The 17,858-nt window shown below is 43.2% G+C and overlaps 1 protein-coding gene across 1 annotated transcript in view; it reads left to right on the forward strand.

The window, feature by feature from the left end:
- Nucleotides 1-16,565, forward strand: part of mvp (major vault protein) — a 29,966-nt gene extending 13,401 nt beyond the window's left edge. The window contains exons 5-17 of the mRNA XM_060901801.1: nt 1,564-1,695; nt 2,084-2,178; nt 2,718-2,954; nt 3,981-4,106; nt 4,816-5,022; nt 5,499-5,734; nt 6,332-6,529; nt 9,304-9,448; nt 11,498-11,709; nt 13,130-13,246; nt 13,604-13,730; nt 14,057-14,245; nt 16,048-16,565. Coding sequence (XP_060757784.1) covers nt 1,564-1,695; nt 2,084-2,178; nt 2,718-2,954; nt 3,981-4,106; nt 4,816-5,022; nt 5,499-5,734; nt 6,332-6,529; nt 9,304-9,448; nt 11,498-11,709; nt 13,130-13,246; nt 13,604-13,730; nt 14,057-14,245; nt 16,048-16,170 — 2,144 coding nt within the window. The 3' untranslated portion in view covers nt 16,171-16,565. The remainder of the gene's footprint in view (nt 1-1,563; nt 1,696-2,083; nt 2,179-2,717; nt 2,955-3,980; nt 4,107-4,815; nt 5,023-5,498; nt 5,735-6,331; nt 6,530-9,303; nt 9,449-11,497; nt 11,710-13,129; nt 13,247-13,603; nt 13,731-14,056; nt 14,246-16,047) is intronic.
- The last annotated feature ends 1,293 nt before the right edge of the window (nt 16,566-17,858 follow it).

Below are 17,858 nucleotides of genomic sequence, written 5' to 3' on the forward strand. Positions count from 1 at the left end.
CACCCCGTCATATGATTATCTCCACTTGTGGATTGAGAACTGCCTTTTCAAATGAATATTCATGAGGTAAAGTGATACCTGATTGGCTAGTGGAAGAGGTGGGTGGTTTGGGCAGTGACCCTATCGTTTAAAGGAACGGGCACTCAAATCAGCTGTTTAGAACAGGGCAATTTATGGGCCTTTTCCACTACCCTTTTTCAGCTCACTTCAGTCCAACATGGCTCGCGTTTCATCTACCTCAGAGCGGCGTGACTCAGCTCGCTTCAGCCCTACTCAGCACCCAAAACTCGCACGGTTTTGGAGTGGGGCTGAAGTGAGCCCAACCGAGCCAAGTGGGGCTAGGGGCGTGAGGATACACTCCCCTGTGCACTGATTGGTGAGGAGGAGTGTCCTCACATGCCCACACACGCCCCGCGAGCACGCTGGGATCTGTAAACCCGGAAGAAGAAGAATTACGACAAAGAAGAGGAAGGAGATCAGAAAACTGCACCAAGACCAGCAACACTAACGACTCCATGTCCTCCATGTTTATTGTTTACTATCCGGGTCGTGAGACTACCGCTTAAAAGGTCACTGATGTCACTGTTTGCGCCGCCTAACGACATCACGTGACATCCACCCACTTTCGCTAACTCCACCCAATGTGTCCACCCACTTCCAGCCAGCACGGTTCAGCGCGGTTGTAGTCTAAATGCAACCCCAACAGCCCCACTCAGCTCGACTCAGCCCAACTCAGCACCGCACGGCTCAGCCCAAATCAGCCGCGTTGGTAGTGGAAAAGCCCCATTAGACACTGTGAGAAGGAAGCTGTGGTGCTTTTGACCAAAGTCACAGACATTTCATTAAGACTACAGGGAACTGTGGCAACTTGTGGAAAAGGGGAACAATAGGTCACCTTTAAGTAAAAAAAAAAAAGTGTGTGTATATATAATTCCCCCCGCCAATGTGTGTTATGACAGCATTATGATGTTAGCTAGCACTCTTGGCAAAACTGAATATCATGTAATTTTGTTATATAATCAAACATTGAGTCGTATATGAACTGATGGCCGATGAGGCATGTATTGAGTGGAATAACTGTTTTATTCTATCCACATTGACTGGATTTTTGAGAAACGGAGCACTTTTTTTTTTTTTTTGCAAATTCAATAAATTAAAAACTTTATACAAAACGTCTGACACAATCATTTCCGCTTAGAATGTAAACAAACCGGCGAAATGATATAGCATTTTTTTACAAATTGCAACTAATAATAATTCTTGAAAATTAAAAAAAAAAAGATTTATTACATGTTTTGTTGCCTTGTTTTTGTTTGTTTTTGGGGTTTTTTTTTGGGGGGGGTTGTTTTCAAGTAGTTTTTATTTCATCCTCGATTGGTTCAGCAACACGCTCCGCCATTTTCTTTCTCTACTCACAGTATATGAGCTGATATCCTAGTAGTAGAGTAGCCAATCAGAGCATACGATTACTCATATCCAGCAAATGTGGATAGAATAAATTGTTGTATATTTTTGCCACATCACCGATGCCTGACTAACCCTGTGGCCTCTGACCTCCATAAGGAACATACATCCCCAGGAAAGAGGTGGCCGTCCTGGAGACCATCAAAGCCACAGTGATTCGAGAGAACCAGGCCATTCGCCTTCGAGCTCGCAAAGAGGGCATGGACCGCAGCGGAGTTCGCAGAGTGACTGGTTAGACCATTCTCTCTTTGACACACACGCATGCACACATGATTCACACACGTGATAAATTTGCTTTATACACAAGCACTTGAAAGCTTGTGTTCCCATTAGTCAGTATTGTGTCACTGTTGTCAGTAATATAATTTCCAAACTAGTTCTATGAAAAGGCACAAGTTCACAGCACACACTCGAATACCCTTTCAGTAAGAGTGCACAAAACGGAAGCAAAGAATTTCCTTTATTTGGTTTTTATGTCTGTGATTAGCTTTGAAACAAGTCCCAGAGCAGCACATGTAACAGTATTAATGTGAATGTTGCTGGAATAAGGCAGATGTAACCTGGCCAGCTTATTACATTAGCATGAAATCGTGTGTGTGTGTGTGTGTGTGTGTGTTAGGTGAGGAGTGGCAGGTCAGTAAAGTTGGAGCATACCTGCCTGGAGCGCATGAGGAGGTCATTGATATTGTGAACGCGTTCATCCTCACTGATAAGGTAACATTCTTGGTTCTTTTTCTTTGTACTCCATTTGTTACCTCCGCCAAGGAGGTTGTTTTTGGTAGCATTGGTTTGTTTGTTTGTCTGTTAGCAACATTACGGAAAAGGTTCTGAACGGATTGCTCTGAAATTTTTTCCAGAGGTGTGACTGGGCACAAGTAACAATCCATTAAATTTTGGCGGTGATCTGGATCACCTTCTGGATCCAGGATTTTTTTTAAAGGATTTTTTTATCATTGCGAGATGAGCTGCTTGGCGGCGGTCTGCGCTCTCCGAGTGCTTTTCTAGTTTGTTCTAACTTTAGGCATGTCTGCCACTGATTTGGTGCACTCATTGTAGGACCTGTTTCAGCCCTCATAATCAAACATCTTGGATGGATTTGGCATCTGTTGCAGAGCTCGTGTGTGGTATCGACCAGATGCATTATGCTAACGAAATTGTACCCTAAGAGATCAAACCAAATGTGTGTCTACTCATTGCTTATCTTGGATAATTTTTCATTAAATTTTAATCTGCCAGTGCTGTTGTTCTGTCAGCGTGCACTGCACGTGCGTGCTCTGCGTCCGTTCAGGGATGCAGGAGGGCGAGACAGAAGGACCGGGGAGGAGTGGCTGGTGACGTTGGCGGACAGAGAAGCACACATCCCCTCTGTGGCTGAGGAGGTAGTTGGGGTGGTAGACGTGACCACACTGACCAGCAGGGAGTACTGTGTGATCCTGGACCCAGTCGGGCCAGATGGAAAGCCTCAGCTTGGACAGAAGAGAGTGGTGAAGGTAATTTGCTTTTATGTTTTCTTAACACAGAGAGACTCAAATTAGAGGTCTGCGCAGGACAGAATTTTCAGTCCCGCTCCCGCATTGTGCAGTCCCGCTCCCGCAAAGAATTATGATTTTCAGTCCCGCTCCCGCCCACGCCTGCCATATTTTGTCCTGCTCCCGCCCGCAAATCCCGCGTGATGCAGACGTTCACGTTATTTCTCACGAAAGTTCTTGTCATTGGCTTGGGGAATTAAACATGCTGAGCTTAGCTGAGCTCTCCACTGACCGATCCTTCACCTAGCGCACGTAGCGAGGGTGCGCGTTGCCAGGCGGCATGCGCAGCTGAGGCTTTACAGAGATATCCAACACACCTACCAAAATCTACAGTGGATATTAAGAATATTGTACATTGCACATAGCTTATATGTCACTCCTCACATTTACATTCTAGGAAATACAAGTAGGCCTATAAGAAATTAATATAATTTAAAGACACAGCGTGATGGTGCCCCGCCCCCTACTTTGAGTGGATTTGAGCATAAATATCTACAGCTCACGTTCAGGGGTGCGTTTCCCAAACAACCAACCAAGTTAGCATTAAACCAATATGGTACGATGCAAGTTTGAACTAACTAACATCCAAAAAAATGTATGTACAGTGGGGCGAAAAAGTATTTAGTCAGTCACCAATTGTGCAAGTTCTCCCACTTAAAAAGATGAGAGAGGCCTGTAATTTTCATCATAGGTATACCTCAACTATGAGAGACAAAATGAGAAAATCATCCTTAGGATGAGGATGCAGGGCTACATACTTGTTTTAATTCTATTTGTAGGTATTTTTATTATTTTGCTCATATTAGTGACTGATCTTAATTTGCTGGGAAATGTTACGTAGCATAAGTAAATATTGGCATTTCATTGAGTAAAGCTGGGCACATTTTCTCCGTTTTTATTTTTTAAGAAAGTCCACACTCCTTGTCCTTGTGCCGCACTGATGGTTTAAAAATATGTAAAATATCTACCCGTGTCTGTGTTTCTCAGGGTGAGCGCTCATTCTTCCTGCGGCCTGGCGAGCATTTGGAGAACGGCATACAGGATATCTACGTGCTGTCTGAAGAGGAGGGACTGGTGCTACGTGCTGTGGAGGCCTTCACTGATCGAGAGGCGGTGAGACGGAGAGCAGTATGAGTACTGAAAAATAAAGAGGGGGAATGGGCTTGTGTGAAAGCCCAGTTAGTCCATGTGCAGCAAAGATATACAGATTGTTAAAATTCTGTTGGTGCTTAAATACACTCACTACTCGTTTAACCAGAATCCTCCGTGCATGTTTAACTGCCAGCTTTGCCAACACCCCATGAGCACACCACACACCCTCACAAAACATGCACGATCACTTGGCCAGGCATACAGTATAAAAAAAAAAAAAAAAAAGAACATTGTGAAAGGTCAGTAGTGAAGGCAATTTAAAAAAAAAATTTGTTACTGAGATTAAAATAGTGTACATCTGATCTCATGGAGATCTGGAAATTCATTAATTAAGCCCTCATCTTTCTGTCCTTCCCCCTTTTATTAAATATCATACCATTTTTAAACCTCGCACCCAATCATTTACTCTTCACTCCTTTTGTAATTTGCTTTACGTTGCATTATTATTATTTTGTATATTATTTCTGTCTGTCAAATTACTTTGCTATATGCACATACAGCCCTACACACACACTCGGTGCATGGTTCACATGCAGCCATGTTCATCTCCTCCCATCTCCGGGCGTTGCATTTCCTTCCTTCCTTCCTTCCTTCCTTCCTTCCTTCCTTCCTTCTCTCTCTCAGCCCCTTAATTCATTAATTAAGCCCTCTCTCCCCATCTCTGCATCAGCAAGTCGAAGATGAGGACGAAGAGGAAGAGGAGCAAGAGGGGAGCTCCAAAAAGGCAGCTGTGCAGAGACGTCCTGGAGATCGCTGGATGCTGCGTGGGCCAATCGAATATGTGCCACCTGCCACTGTAGAGGTCCTGCTGCGACGCCAGGCCATTCCACTGGACGAGAATGAAGGAATATATGTGCGCGGCATCAAGACTGGCAAGGTCAGGCAGAGAAAAATATAATTTATTTATTTTTTTAATAAATCTTGCTGCCTTGCGGTATCTGGTCAGGAAGTGCACGCTGATTAATTTGAACTCATTAAGAGAATGGGTGTAGGAGTCTTACTATCCTGCAATAGAAGCATTTATAGGTCTGAGCCACGCCCACAGACGGCTTATGAAATCCCAGCTGTGAATGTTTAGAGATGGGCATTACAATGTGCATACAGTGTACTTCATCACTAGTAAGTGCTGTACAAGAAGGATATTCAGATTTTTGTTAGTGTCATATGAAGATCTCTCAAACAGCATTAAGTTTATTTGTAATAATTACTGAATAGTCATGGTCAGTTGTTTGTTTTGGTTAAATTATACCAAAAAAAAAGTCTTGGATTACCGTATTGTGTAGACCTGATATGAAAATGGGCCTGTAGATGCTATGTAAACTATTTTTTTCTCTTGTACCCCATGATGTACAGGTACGGGCTGTGATTGGCCGCACCTACATGCTGACACAGGATGAGGAGTTGTGGGAAAAGGAACTCCCTCCAAATGTGGAGAAGTTGCTTAGCAATACGCGTGACCCCCTGGCCCACCGCTCTGACCGTAACGATGACGCCCTTGATGAGCCCCGGGACAAAACCAAGGTGGTGTCATACCGCGTTCCTCATAATGCTGCAGTGCAGGTGTACGACTACAGGGAGAAGAAAGCCAGGTAATGGATCTTTACCATCAAACCATTCCCTTATCTTATTGTGGGAACACATCGCATTCATGTTATGGGAATACTCCAGTCTCTGTGGTGATCCAGGCTCTATAAACAAGAAAAAAAACAGCAGGACAAGGAGACATCTGTAATTTTGTCAATCATTGTGCCAGTCATTCAGATAACTATATTTTTAATGTTTCAGAAGCTAGGATTCTAGTGATGTGTCTTAAGAAATGCTTTCTGAAGGACGTATTCTTAAGAGTGGAGTTTGACTATTTTTCCCTGAAGGATAATTAGCCACTATTCTAGTATAAATTACCCCTAGGTGTGTGTGTGTGTGTGTGGTCTCCTTTAATGAACTGGCAGAACATCACATTCTGAGTGAGTTCTCACTTTGCACCCAGTGTTCCCAGGATAAAGCAGCTATTTAATAAGGTGAATAAATTAATGAATGTGCTTCGTCACGAAAAATGATATTACTGTAATGTCATACAACACGCTGCATTCGCAGCACTGGAAATTTCCACCACTACAATTTTCTCTCTTTGATGCCAATATTTGCTTAAAAACTGTTTTTGATAAACTCATTCTCTTCTGTCTTAGGGTGGTGTTTGGGCCTGATTTGGTGATGCTGGGTCCCGATGAGCAGTTCACAGTTCTGTCTCTGTCTGGAGAGAAACCCAAGAGAGCCAACGTCATTAAAGCCATCTGCCTGCTCCTCGGCCCCGACTTCTGCACTGACATAATCACCATAGAAACCGCTGACCATGCCCGTCTGCAGCTCCAGCTCGCCTACAATTGGTAAAGTGCCTCTATCTCTCTGTCTGGGGTGTTCAGGGTATTCCACTCTGTGTGAAAATATCATGTATTATCACTTGGGAGGGGGAATATGCTACACTAGAGCACGCCACTATGTTCCTATGATTCTGATTTCTCATCTCATTATCTCTAGCCGCTTTATCCTGTTCTACAGGGTCGCAGGCAAGCTGGAGTCTATCCCAGCTGACTACGGGCGAAAGGCGGGGTACACCCTGGACAAGTCGCCAGGTCATAACAGGGCTGACACAGACAACCATTCACATTCACACCTAGTGTCAATGATTCTGATTTAAAAAAAAAAAAGAGGGTGCAAATATTACAGCCAGAATAACCAATAATATGAGTAACCTTGGTAGCAGCAAACCATTACTATTAGAGCTGGGACTTCAGCTCAGCCAAAACTTAGCCAGACACCAAAAAAGCAACAGGGCAAAGGGTTTTGCAAGGGATTAATGGCAGGCTGCCAGGTCGCTCCATTGTGTGTAGTTGTCGACGTTGATTTTAAGTCTCATCTCATTTATCTCTAGCCGCTTTATCCTTCTACAGGGTCGCAGGCAAGCTGGAGTCTATCCCAGCTGACTACGGGCGAAAGGCGGGGTACACCCTGGACAAGTCGCCAGGTCATCACAGGGCCGACACATAGACACAGACAACCATTCACACTCACATTCACACCTACGGTCAATTTAGAGTCACCAGTTAACCTAACCTGCATGTCTTTGGACTGTGGGGGAAACCGGAGCACACGGAGGAAACCCACGCGGACATGGGGAGAACATGCAAACTCCACACAGAAAGGCCCTCGCCGGCCCCGGGACTCGAACCCAGGACCTTCTTGCTGTGAGGCGACAGCGCTAACCACTACACCACCGTGCCGCCCTGATTTTAAAAGTAACTAAGTAAATTACAGAGGGAAATGAATATTTAAGTCTGAGTGAAAAATACTACGGCGAGTGTGTGTAACCGACAATAACCAGTCAGTTACTCCTAATGATAACAAAGTCTGTGTGGCTAATAGATGATGCAGAGGAGATGAAGAGTTGATCTGTCGGCATTTATTCTGGAAAATGATGAATGACCAGGCTATCAACATACAGAGACAGGGGAAAGAATTCTGGCATCCCCCTTTCCAGACACCTTAAGCATGATTTTTTAAATTGCATACTGTAGGATACATACTGTTCAGTAGGCTGGCTACATTACACTGTGTGAGAAAACGGACTACGATAGTCGTGCACTTTAATATTTGATCCAGTACAAACAGTCGATGTGTGTCGAAACATTCTTGCATCAAAAAAAAAACATATCTTTGGGGGGGCATTAAAAAAAAAATACTGTATGCATGAATATTGTCCATGTAGGATTCACGAAGCCAGCTTACCCCTTTCCAGACATCCCAAGCATGATAATGTCCACAGATGTGTTACGCTAATTAACACCCCATCAGAAACGATAGTGGAACCCAACAAATCAACATATTTTACAATAGAGGGAGGGCAGCACGGTGGTGTAGTGGTTAGCGCTGTCGACAGCAAGAAGGTCCAGGTTCGAGCCCCGTGGCCGGCGAGGGCCTTTCTGTGTGGAGTTTGCATGTTCTCCCCGTGTTCACGTGGGTTTCCTCCGGGTGCTCCGGTTTCCCCCACAGACATGCAGGTTAGGTTAACCGGTGACTCTAAATTGACCGTAGGTGTGAGTGTGAATGGTTGTGTCTATGTGTCAGCCCTGTGATGACCTGGCGACTTGTCCAGGGTGTACCCCGCCTTTCGCCCGTAGTCAGCTGGGATAGGCTCCAGCTTGCCTGCGACCCTGTAGAACAGGATAAAGCGGCTAGAGATGATGAGATGAGATGAGGAGACAATAGAGGGAGCTGAGGAAGTTCACAAAACTTTATTCATATGAAATTGATCTTGCTATAAGAAGCGTCTGGAGACAGAAATCTTAGTTTCTCAGTCGTTAGCCTGTGCTACTTGATCTCGATAGCACTGGCTTGACCACTAGCATTGGCCTTCGAGCAGGCTGAGGGCGATAAATTTTTGGTCCCTCCCACTATAAATCAAAATCTGATTGGTTAATTCATCCGTCACTTCCTACATAAACATACACTGCCATGGCCTTCTGTCCCGGCAATGAAGTCCTAACCAATAAGTGAGCCAGCTCAAAACTCCTCAGCCTAGAGACAACAAACAAACAAAAAAAATCTCACTTTTTAATGTTTTCAGGACAGTAACCCTTTCATTTCTGAAGCAGATTTTATAGAAAATAAGGCCAGAGAGAATAGTTATAATGAAATTATGAAAGAGATTTAAAGAATGAAAGAAATTAAATATAACATTTGAAATGCTGATATGTTTGGGCCTTCTCTGAAGGTCTAGAAGGCCCTGACCGTTCCCCTCTGAAACTTGGAAGTCAAAAGTGAATGTGATGTGTTGCCAAGAAGCTCTGCCAATACTTTTTGTATCCATTTGCTGCACTCTTAATTCTGTCTCCTTTTCTCTCTTCTCCATATACTTTGTCTACTACACAAGAAGAGTCTCTCTTAGAACCACCATTAACACCATTTCATGCTTTTTGTTTCTGATTCACATAAATATTTGAAATGGCTCAGTCAAAAAGCTTGGGTGCAGTGCTCTGTTTATCCCTAACATGATAGAATGGAGATAAATCAGGGCAAATTTGGTTGGTAGATGTGACCGTTTTTAATGTTCAGTCCATACTGTAGATAAATCACACCATGTTTTGTCCCTCCTCATGATCAGGCACTTTGAGAGAAAGAACCATGCAGACCCAGCACAAGCAGCAGCTCTGTTCTCCGTGCCTGATTTTGTGGGCGACGCCTGTAAAGCCATTGCTTCAAGGATCAGAGGAGCTGTGGCTTCAGTGCAGTTTGATGACTTTCACAAGGTGAATTAGTGAGAAGATATTCAATTTATCACATACAGTGGGGCAAAAAAGTATTTAGTCAGTCATCAATTGTGCAAGTTCTCCCACTTAAAAAGATGAGAGAGGCCTGTAATTTTCATCATAGGTATACCTCAACTATGAGAGACAAAATGAGAAAAAAAATCCAGAAAAATCACATTGTCTGATTTTTAAAGAATTTATTTGCAAATTATGGTGGAAAATAAGTATTTGGTCAATAACAAAAGTTCATCTCAATACTTTGTTATATACCCTTTGTTGGCAATGACAGAGGTCAAACGTTTTCTGTAAGTCTTCACAAGGTTTTCACACACTGTTGCTGGTATTTTGGCCCATTCCTCCATGCAGATCTCCTCTAGAGCAGTGATGTTTTGGGGCTGTCGCTGGGCAACATGAACTTTCAACTCCCTCCAAAGATTTTCTATGGGGTTGAGATCTGGAGACTGGCTAGGCCACTCCAGGACCTTGAAATGCTTCTTACGAAGCCACTCCTTCGTTGCCCGGGCGGTGTGTTTGGGATCATTGTCATGCTGAAAGACCCAGCCACGTTTCATCTTCAATGCCCTTGCTGATGGAAGGAGGTTTTCACTCAAAATCTCACGATACATGGCCCCATTCATTCTTTCCTTTACACGGATCAGTCGTCCTGGTCCCTTTGCAGAAAAACAGCCCCAAAGCATGATGTTTCCACCCCCATGCTTCACAGTAGGTATGGTGTTCTTTGGATGCAACTCAGCATTCTTTCTCCTCCAAACACGACAAGTTGAGTTTTTACCAAAAAGTTCTATTTTGGTTTCATCTGACCATATGACATTCTCCCAATCCTCTTCTGGATCATCCAAATGCTCTCTAGCAAACTTCAGACGGGCCTGGACATGTACTGGCTTAAGCAGGGGGACACGTCTGGCACCGCAGGATTTGAGTCCCTGGTGGCGTATTGTGTTACTGATGGTAGCCTTTGTTACTTTGGTCCCAGCTCTCTGCAGGTCATTCACTAGGTCCCCCCGTGTGGTTCTGGGATTTTTGCTCACCGTTCTTGTGATCATTTTGACCCCACGGGGTGAGATCTTGCGTGGAGCCCCAGATCGAGGGAGATTCAGTGGTCTTGTATGTCTTCCATTTTCTAATAATTGCTCCCACAGTTGATTTCTTCACACCAAGCTGCTTACCTATTGCAGGTTCAGTCTTCCCAACCTGGTGCAGGTCTACAATTTTGTTTCTGGTGTCCTTTGACAGCTCTTTGGTCTTGGCCATAGTGGAGTTTGGAGTGTGACTGTTTGAGGTTGTGGACAGGTGTCTTTTATACTGATAACGAGTTCAAACAGGTGCCATTAATACAGGTAACGAGTGGAGGACAGAGGAGCCTCTTAAAGAAGTTGTTACAGGTCTGTGAGAGCCAGAAATCTTGCTTGTTTGTAGGTGACCAAATACTTATTTTACTGAGGAATTTACCAATTAATTCATTAAAAATCCTACAATGTGATTTCCTGGATTCTTTCCCCCCATTCTGTCTCTCATAGTTGAAGTGTACCTATGATGAAAATTACAGGCCTCTCTCATCTTTTTAAGTGGGAGAACTTGCACAATTGGTGGCTGACTAAATACTTTTTTGCCCCACTGTACATGAAATATGTGTTTAATGTCAAAACAGATATTCCAGCTGTTGTTGTTGTTTATTATTATTATTATTATTATTATTATTATTATTATTAGCAGCTCACCGGCTGTAGCTAATGAGCTCTTGCCATCACACAGCATCCATCCGTCCGTCATCCATCCAAAATTCACAAAAATCCCTACTCCTCCCTGAGTTTTCAATGGATTTTGATTCTGATTTGTTTTGTTTGGAAGAACAACTTGGCTATTTATAAACGAGTCTGGTTTCTCATGGTACAGCTGTGTGAGCTACTGCATCGCTGATGCTCTGGTTTTGCTTTCCCATCTGTCTCTAGTCAGCATGGTCATAAAATTAATGCACATGTTGAGTCTATTCAACTCTTTTAATGCTTCTCTGGTGTTTTTTGCCGGTAGAACTCGAACCGGATCATCTGCTCAGCTGTGTTTGGTTTCGACGAGAAGCTGGCAGTACGATCGAGTCTGCGCTTCAATCAGAATGGACTGGTGATCACCAGCGTGGACATTCAGTCAGTGGAGCCGGTGGACCAGCGCACGCGTGACGCCTTGCAAAAGAGCGTCCAGCTCGCCATTGAGATCACCACCAACTCCCAGGAGGCTGCTGCTCGGTCAGTACACATCACTCACCTCTCACTTACTGTATTGATGAATAATGTTTTAAGATCTGCTATTGTGCTTCAGTTCGAGTCGTGATTTTGGTCCATATATCATTTAGCTGCTGAAAAATTAGTACCATAGTCCATCTGCTTACACACCAGGCTTCATGTTTGTACCTTCTGCTGACTCTGTCTTAAATTAATTAAAGAAGTTTTATCCCAGGTGTTTGGTTCTCCTGCCAATACTTTTAATGAAATTAATATGCTGGTTAAGCAATCTGGCAGTCATGCGCCTATATATAATTTTTTTTTTTTTTTTTTCCCCCCCAGCTTTCTTAAATGAAGGAAATAAATACATAAGAGAAATGGTGGCTAGGGGTGCAATTAGCATTCAAAGAATACAGGTAGTCGTCGACTTACGACTGTGTTTGGTTACGACTGACCGGTCGTAAACCGTTCTGGTCGTAAGTCGGCCTATGTTAAATGAACGCAAGTATATTGTGATGTGTAATGATATTGTAATCATCTTAAAGTCTTATTTTATCAACATTTTCTTATTTCATTACCTTGGCTCATTATTTGGTTTAAGTCAAACACTGCATACTACACTGCGTACAGTACAATTTGTTTAATATGTGCAAAACAAAAAATATGAAATACAGGTGTGAAAAATAGAAAACATTTTAGTTTGAAACATACCAAAATACAAATGTAAAACATAGCAAAATACAAAACTTGGTGACCGCTGGCATCACTGGTGCTTGGCTGTGGGTCGTCTACGTCGTCATCAGCTGTTGCAGCGCTCGGGCTGGCGGGAGGATTTGCTTGTTTCATAAACCAGGAGCTGGGGCGGAAATTGTTGTACGCGGCAAGAGGCTGGATGCTGGGCGGGGCCAGGAGCTGGGGCGGAAACTGTCGTACGCGACGAGAGGCTGGATGCTGGGCGGGGCCAGGAGCTGGGGCGGAAACTGTCGTACGCTCAGCTGGGAAAAACTTTCCAGTCATAACCAGACGGTCATAAAGTCGATCGGTCGTAAGTTGCACAGGTCGTAAGTCGACGACTACCTGTATTTTAAAGCTCAGTAATGCAGGGGACACGTTCCTCTCCCGTCCTGTTCAGCAAGGGTATTTCAGTATGTTTTGGATAAGTATGAACCTCTTTATGATTTTGTTAAAATCACAAGGAAATCAGTTGACAAATCGGCTAATATCCTGAACTAACATTGATGTTCTAACATGACTCGCATACATTTGCATTACAATTCCTCATAAATTGGTTCAAGCTAACACGTTAAATGCTAATTTGCATTTGGAATGTGCTGTTGGAATGAACTCCCTCCTTTGTATTTTGATGAGTCATTCATCGTTTTTTAGAGCATTTACTTGTGATCACTTTTTTTTTTTTCTCTCTCTCTGTACTACTCTGTCTCAGGCATGAGGCAGAGCGTCTGGAGCAGGAAGCACGGGGCAAACTGGAGAGGCAGAAAATCACAGATCAGGCGGAGGCTGAGAGAGCCAGGAAGGAGCTACTAGAGCTGGAGGCCCTCAGGTAAGATCTCACTGCTACACACACACACACACACACACACACACACTCTCACTCACACTCTCTCTCTCAGTGCAGATTTGCCTGAAGGGGGGAAAAGTGGCAGTTGACTTTGTTTCATTTGCATGTTGGTATCTTGTTAGATGCTTTTCTAACTTAAGCCAAGCTTAGGTTATGCGTATGAGGCTTATGGGGTTTGCTGAAGAACTAGAGGCTTGAATGCAAAGGCATTGGGTTAGAAATTTGTCACAGTAATGAGTTATCAACTCAGTAGCCCTTATAACTGCATTATTTATGATTTTGTTTTATCTTGCAGCTAGCTGTGTATCCTCTAATGTGTGTGTGTGTGTGTGTGTGTAGTGCTGCAGTAGAGAGTACAGGAGCAGCGAAGGCAGAGGCTCAGTCCAGGGCAGAGGCAGCACGTATCCAGGGTGAGGCTGCTGTGGAAGAGGCCAAACTTAAAGTCGAGGCCCAGAGAATAGAAGCGGTATGTTTTTGCCTTTTCTCATTATGTGTGTGTGTGTGATTTTCATCATCCCAGTAGAATAAAATCTACAGTGCTGATACAGAGCAGGAAGTATTTCTTCTTGTATAATTAATATTTTTGACACTTTTCTCTCTCCTTTTTAATAACGTGTTAGGATGATTGATTTAATTACCCCTAGTGTTCATGCAGTAGTCTCTCTACACCATGATTTGCATTTAAAATTAAAGACAATTGTGCATTCTGAAAGTGTGTGTGTCCGTCTGTCCGTATCATTTTTTTAAACTGATTTATTCTACTCCTCCTTTCTTGCACTAATCCTCTCTTAGGAAGCTGAACTAGTGCGTCTGGCAAAGGCACGTGAGCAAGAACTCCAGTATAAGAAGGAAACAGATCACCTGGACGTGGAGAAGCAGCAGAAACTGGCTGAGATTGAAAGCCAACGTTTCAAACAGCTGGTAGATGCTATTGGCAGTGATACTCTGGCTGAGATGGCCAGAGCTGGACCAGAGCTTCAGGTACATTTCACTATCTCATACTCGCAAATCGAGACCCCCTCGATTTCTATTAGGTTAAGTGAGGCACCAACTATGGGGTGCATGGTGGGGATTGACTTGGTAGATCGGGCTGAACTAGTGTGTTTATATACACTACCGTTCAAAAGTTTGGGGTCACCCAGACAATTTTGTGTTTTCCATGAAAAGTCACACTTTTATTTACCACCATAAGTTGTAAAATGAATAGAAAATATAGTCAAGACATTTTTCTGGCCATTTTGAGCATTTAATCGACCCCACAAATGTGATGCTCCAGAAACTCAATCTGCTCAAAGGAAGGTCAGTTTTATAGCTTCTCTAAAGAGCTCAACTGTTTTCAGCTGTGCTAACATGATTGTACAAGGGTTTTCTAATCATCCATTAGCCTTCTGAGGCAATGAGCAAACACATTGTGCCATTAGAACACTGGAGTGCTGGAAATGGGCCTCTAGACACCTATGGAGATATTGCACCAAAAACCAGACATTTGCAGCTAGAATAGTCATTTACCACATTAGCAATGTATAGAGTGGATTTCTGATTAGTTTAAAGTGATCTTCATTGAAAAGAACAGTGCTTTTCTTTCAAAAAATAAGGACATTTCAAAGTGACCCCAAACTTTTGAACGGTAGTGTATGTACAGTATGTTTATTTAGGTATACGTCTTTTTGGCTCCTGAGTGGCACTATCATTCACACTAGTTTGAATCCCAATGATGCCACAACCATCCATGGCCAGATCGCATACTCTCTGTCCCACTCTCAATTAAAGTTACACTAGCCAATGGGTTATGGGTGTCTGTGAGCTCATGCATATGGAAGTGGGTGGATAGCACTTTACTCCACATGTTATGCCACCCCCTAACGATGCACGAACCGCAGTTTGAAAATATGTAGTCAGCTGGAGTGTGGAAGCTGTTGTGTGATGGGGAATTGGCCATGTCTAAATTTGTGGGGGGGCTTGACTACCGGGAGAAAAGTGATCATATCAGACTTTCGTGGATCAGTGTTCCAATAACTTGTGGCCAGTTTGGTTTTCTAGTGCGCCACCAAATGGTCAATATTGGAAAATGTAATATACTTATATATTTCTATCCATATTCACTGGATATGAGCAGTCGCGTGCTATTATTGGCTACTTTTATTAGGATATCAGCTCATATACAATGAGTAGAGAAAAACAAAATGGTGGAGTGTGTTCTTGGAGCCAACCAAGGATGTAATAAAAACTCTACTCAAAAACAAAACCCCAAAAAATACAAAAAAGCAACAAAATATGGAATAAAAGTATTTGATGGTATGAACTTTTAAAATATTCAAGAATTATCGCATTTTTCACAAATTGCTACTGTCATTTTGCCAGTTTGTTTACATTCTAAGCAGAAATGATTTTGTGGGACGTTTTGTATGAAGTTTATTTACTGAATTTGCAAAGAAAAAAAAATACACCAAAATGCTGTTTCTCTAAATCCAGTGAATGTGGATAGAATAAAACAGTTCTTCCACTCAATCTCGTCGTACATGGCTTGTAGCCGACTCGGCGCTACACGCCTCTTCACTTATCAGCTCATTTATGACTTGATTTCGTGGAGTGTGGGGGGGATTATAAAATACTGTTAAATTGTTTTAATAAATGCTGTAATTATTAGAAATATTTCATTGTTTATTTATTCAATCGTTTACATATTGTATCCTAGCCATATTTATTCATTTTATTTTGACCAGAACTGAAACATTTTTCTCATTTTCCTCTCTCTCTCTCTCTCTCTCTCTCTCTCTCTGTAGGTTAAAATGCTGCAAGCTCTGGGTCTAAAATCCACTCTGATCACAGATGGCTCCTCTCCCATCAATCTGTTTACTACCGCCAATGGCCTGCTGGGGGCAATGAAGACCCCTGAGGAAAAGTAGAAGAACCATGCAACTGACAAGAAAATAAGACTCGTATGCTCTAGTTATCTTTAAAAAGGTCTCAGAATTCCCTGTATACGAAAGCCATTCATTGTTTGTTTTTTCCTAGTTTTGGTTTGTTAGTTATTGTTTCTTGGATCTTTCCTGCTAAATATTATCCCAATCTGAGCGAAAACAGTCTAGCAATATTAGTGCTTTGGAATCCTACATTGGAATGTATTCTATGCAAATATATTTGCTTGAATTAGGTACCTGGTTTGATATGGCATGAAGGTTTAATTTTGTTAGGATACCCACAGAGGCCTTATAAAACATGCAGTGAACCAAAAGAATGTATCTTTGTTTACCACATGTGCATTTATAAGTACCAAATAAACTTTAAAATGTATGTTAAATTGTTTCCTGTAGCCCATGATTTTATTCTTTTAACTGTTATTCAATTTGCAACCTGACTTTCTAATGTGTAAATTTGCAGTTTGTGATGATCAGCTGTCTTGAACGTCAAAATCACTATACAATGATTCACATGTGGGGCGGCACGGTGGTGTAGTGGTTAGCGCTGTCGCCTCACAGCAAGAAGGTCTGGGTTCGAGCCCCGTGGCCGGCGAGGGCCTTTCTGTGTGGAGTTTGCATGTTCTCCCCGTGTCTGCATGGGTTTCCTCCGGGTGCGCCGGTTTCCCCCACAGTCCAAAGACATGCAGGTTAGGTTAACTGGTGACTCTAAATTGACCGTAGGTGTGAATGTGAGTGTGAATGGTTGTCTGTGTCTATGTGTCAGCCCTGTGATGACCTGGCGACTTGTCCAGGGTGTACCCCGCCTTTCGCCCGTAGTCAGCTGGGATAGGCTCCAGCTTGCCTGCGACCCTGTAGAAGGATAAAGCAGCTAGAGATAATGAGATGAGATGATTCACATGTGTTTTCTGGAAGGAGGCATCCTTTGTCAAGGTAAAAGTATGTACAAGGTTATTTTTCACCAAATTTAACAATGACGCCTATGCTGCCGATGTTGCAGATGCAGCTGGTGTTACTATATGCTGCATGTTCGCCATCTTATGGATGATCTGATCCTGAACTAACAATGTTTAGCTTTGACAATGCTGTTTCTTCAATTTGCACTTTAAAACCAAATAGGAATGCAGAAAAAAGTGATTTTACAATCACTTGGAATGGACCCAAAATCCTGCCCAGTTTCATTGATGTTTAAATCCAAAGGTTCAAATGTGTCCACTCCAGACTGAGGTGGATCTTTCCTACTGTATAAATTAAGCCAAATGACTGACCTGTGTTTTTCCTGGTAAATGGGATTGTGGCAGCGGGGGCGTGGTCAAGCGCCGGTCTGTGACAGGAGGGCGGAGTTGGGGAAGGTAAGTGGCAGAATCGCTTCACCTGAGTGTCATTAACCTGTGTTTTGTGTGTGTTCTCCCCAGTAAACTGCCCTACTTAAGGAGGGAAAGGGAGAGCGGAGAGCGGCTTCCCCCGGCAGAGCCGACAGAGTGTGTGTGTGTCTCTGCCTGTGTAGATTAAACAGTGTTAGACTGAAAAGTTTGGCAATAAAGCCTTTTGGAGAACCTTGATCTCTGTCCTGCCGTCCTCTGTGCTCCACCCACACGCTATTCTCGCTACAGTGGTGCCGAAACCCAGGACAAGGTGGAGCATCAGTCCTGCAGCCCCATGGAATCCTCCCCGTT

Source organism: Neoarius graeffei, chromosome 20, assembly GCF_027579695.1.
Source record: "Neoarius graeffei isolate fNeoGra1 chromosome 20, fNeoGra1.pri, whole genome shotgun sequence".
Lineage (NCBI taxonomy): Eukaryota > Metazoa > Chordata > Actinopteri > Siluriformes > Ariidae > Neoarius > Neoarius graeffei.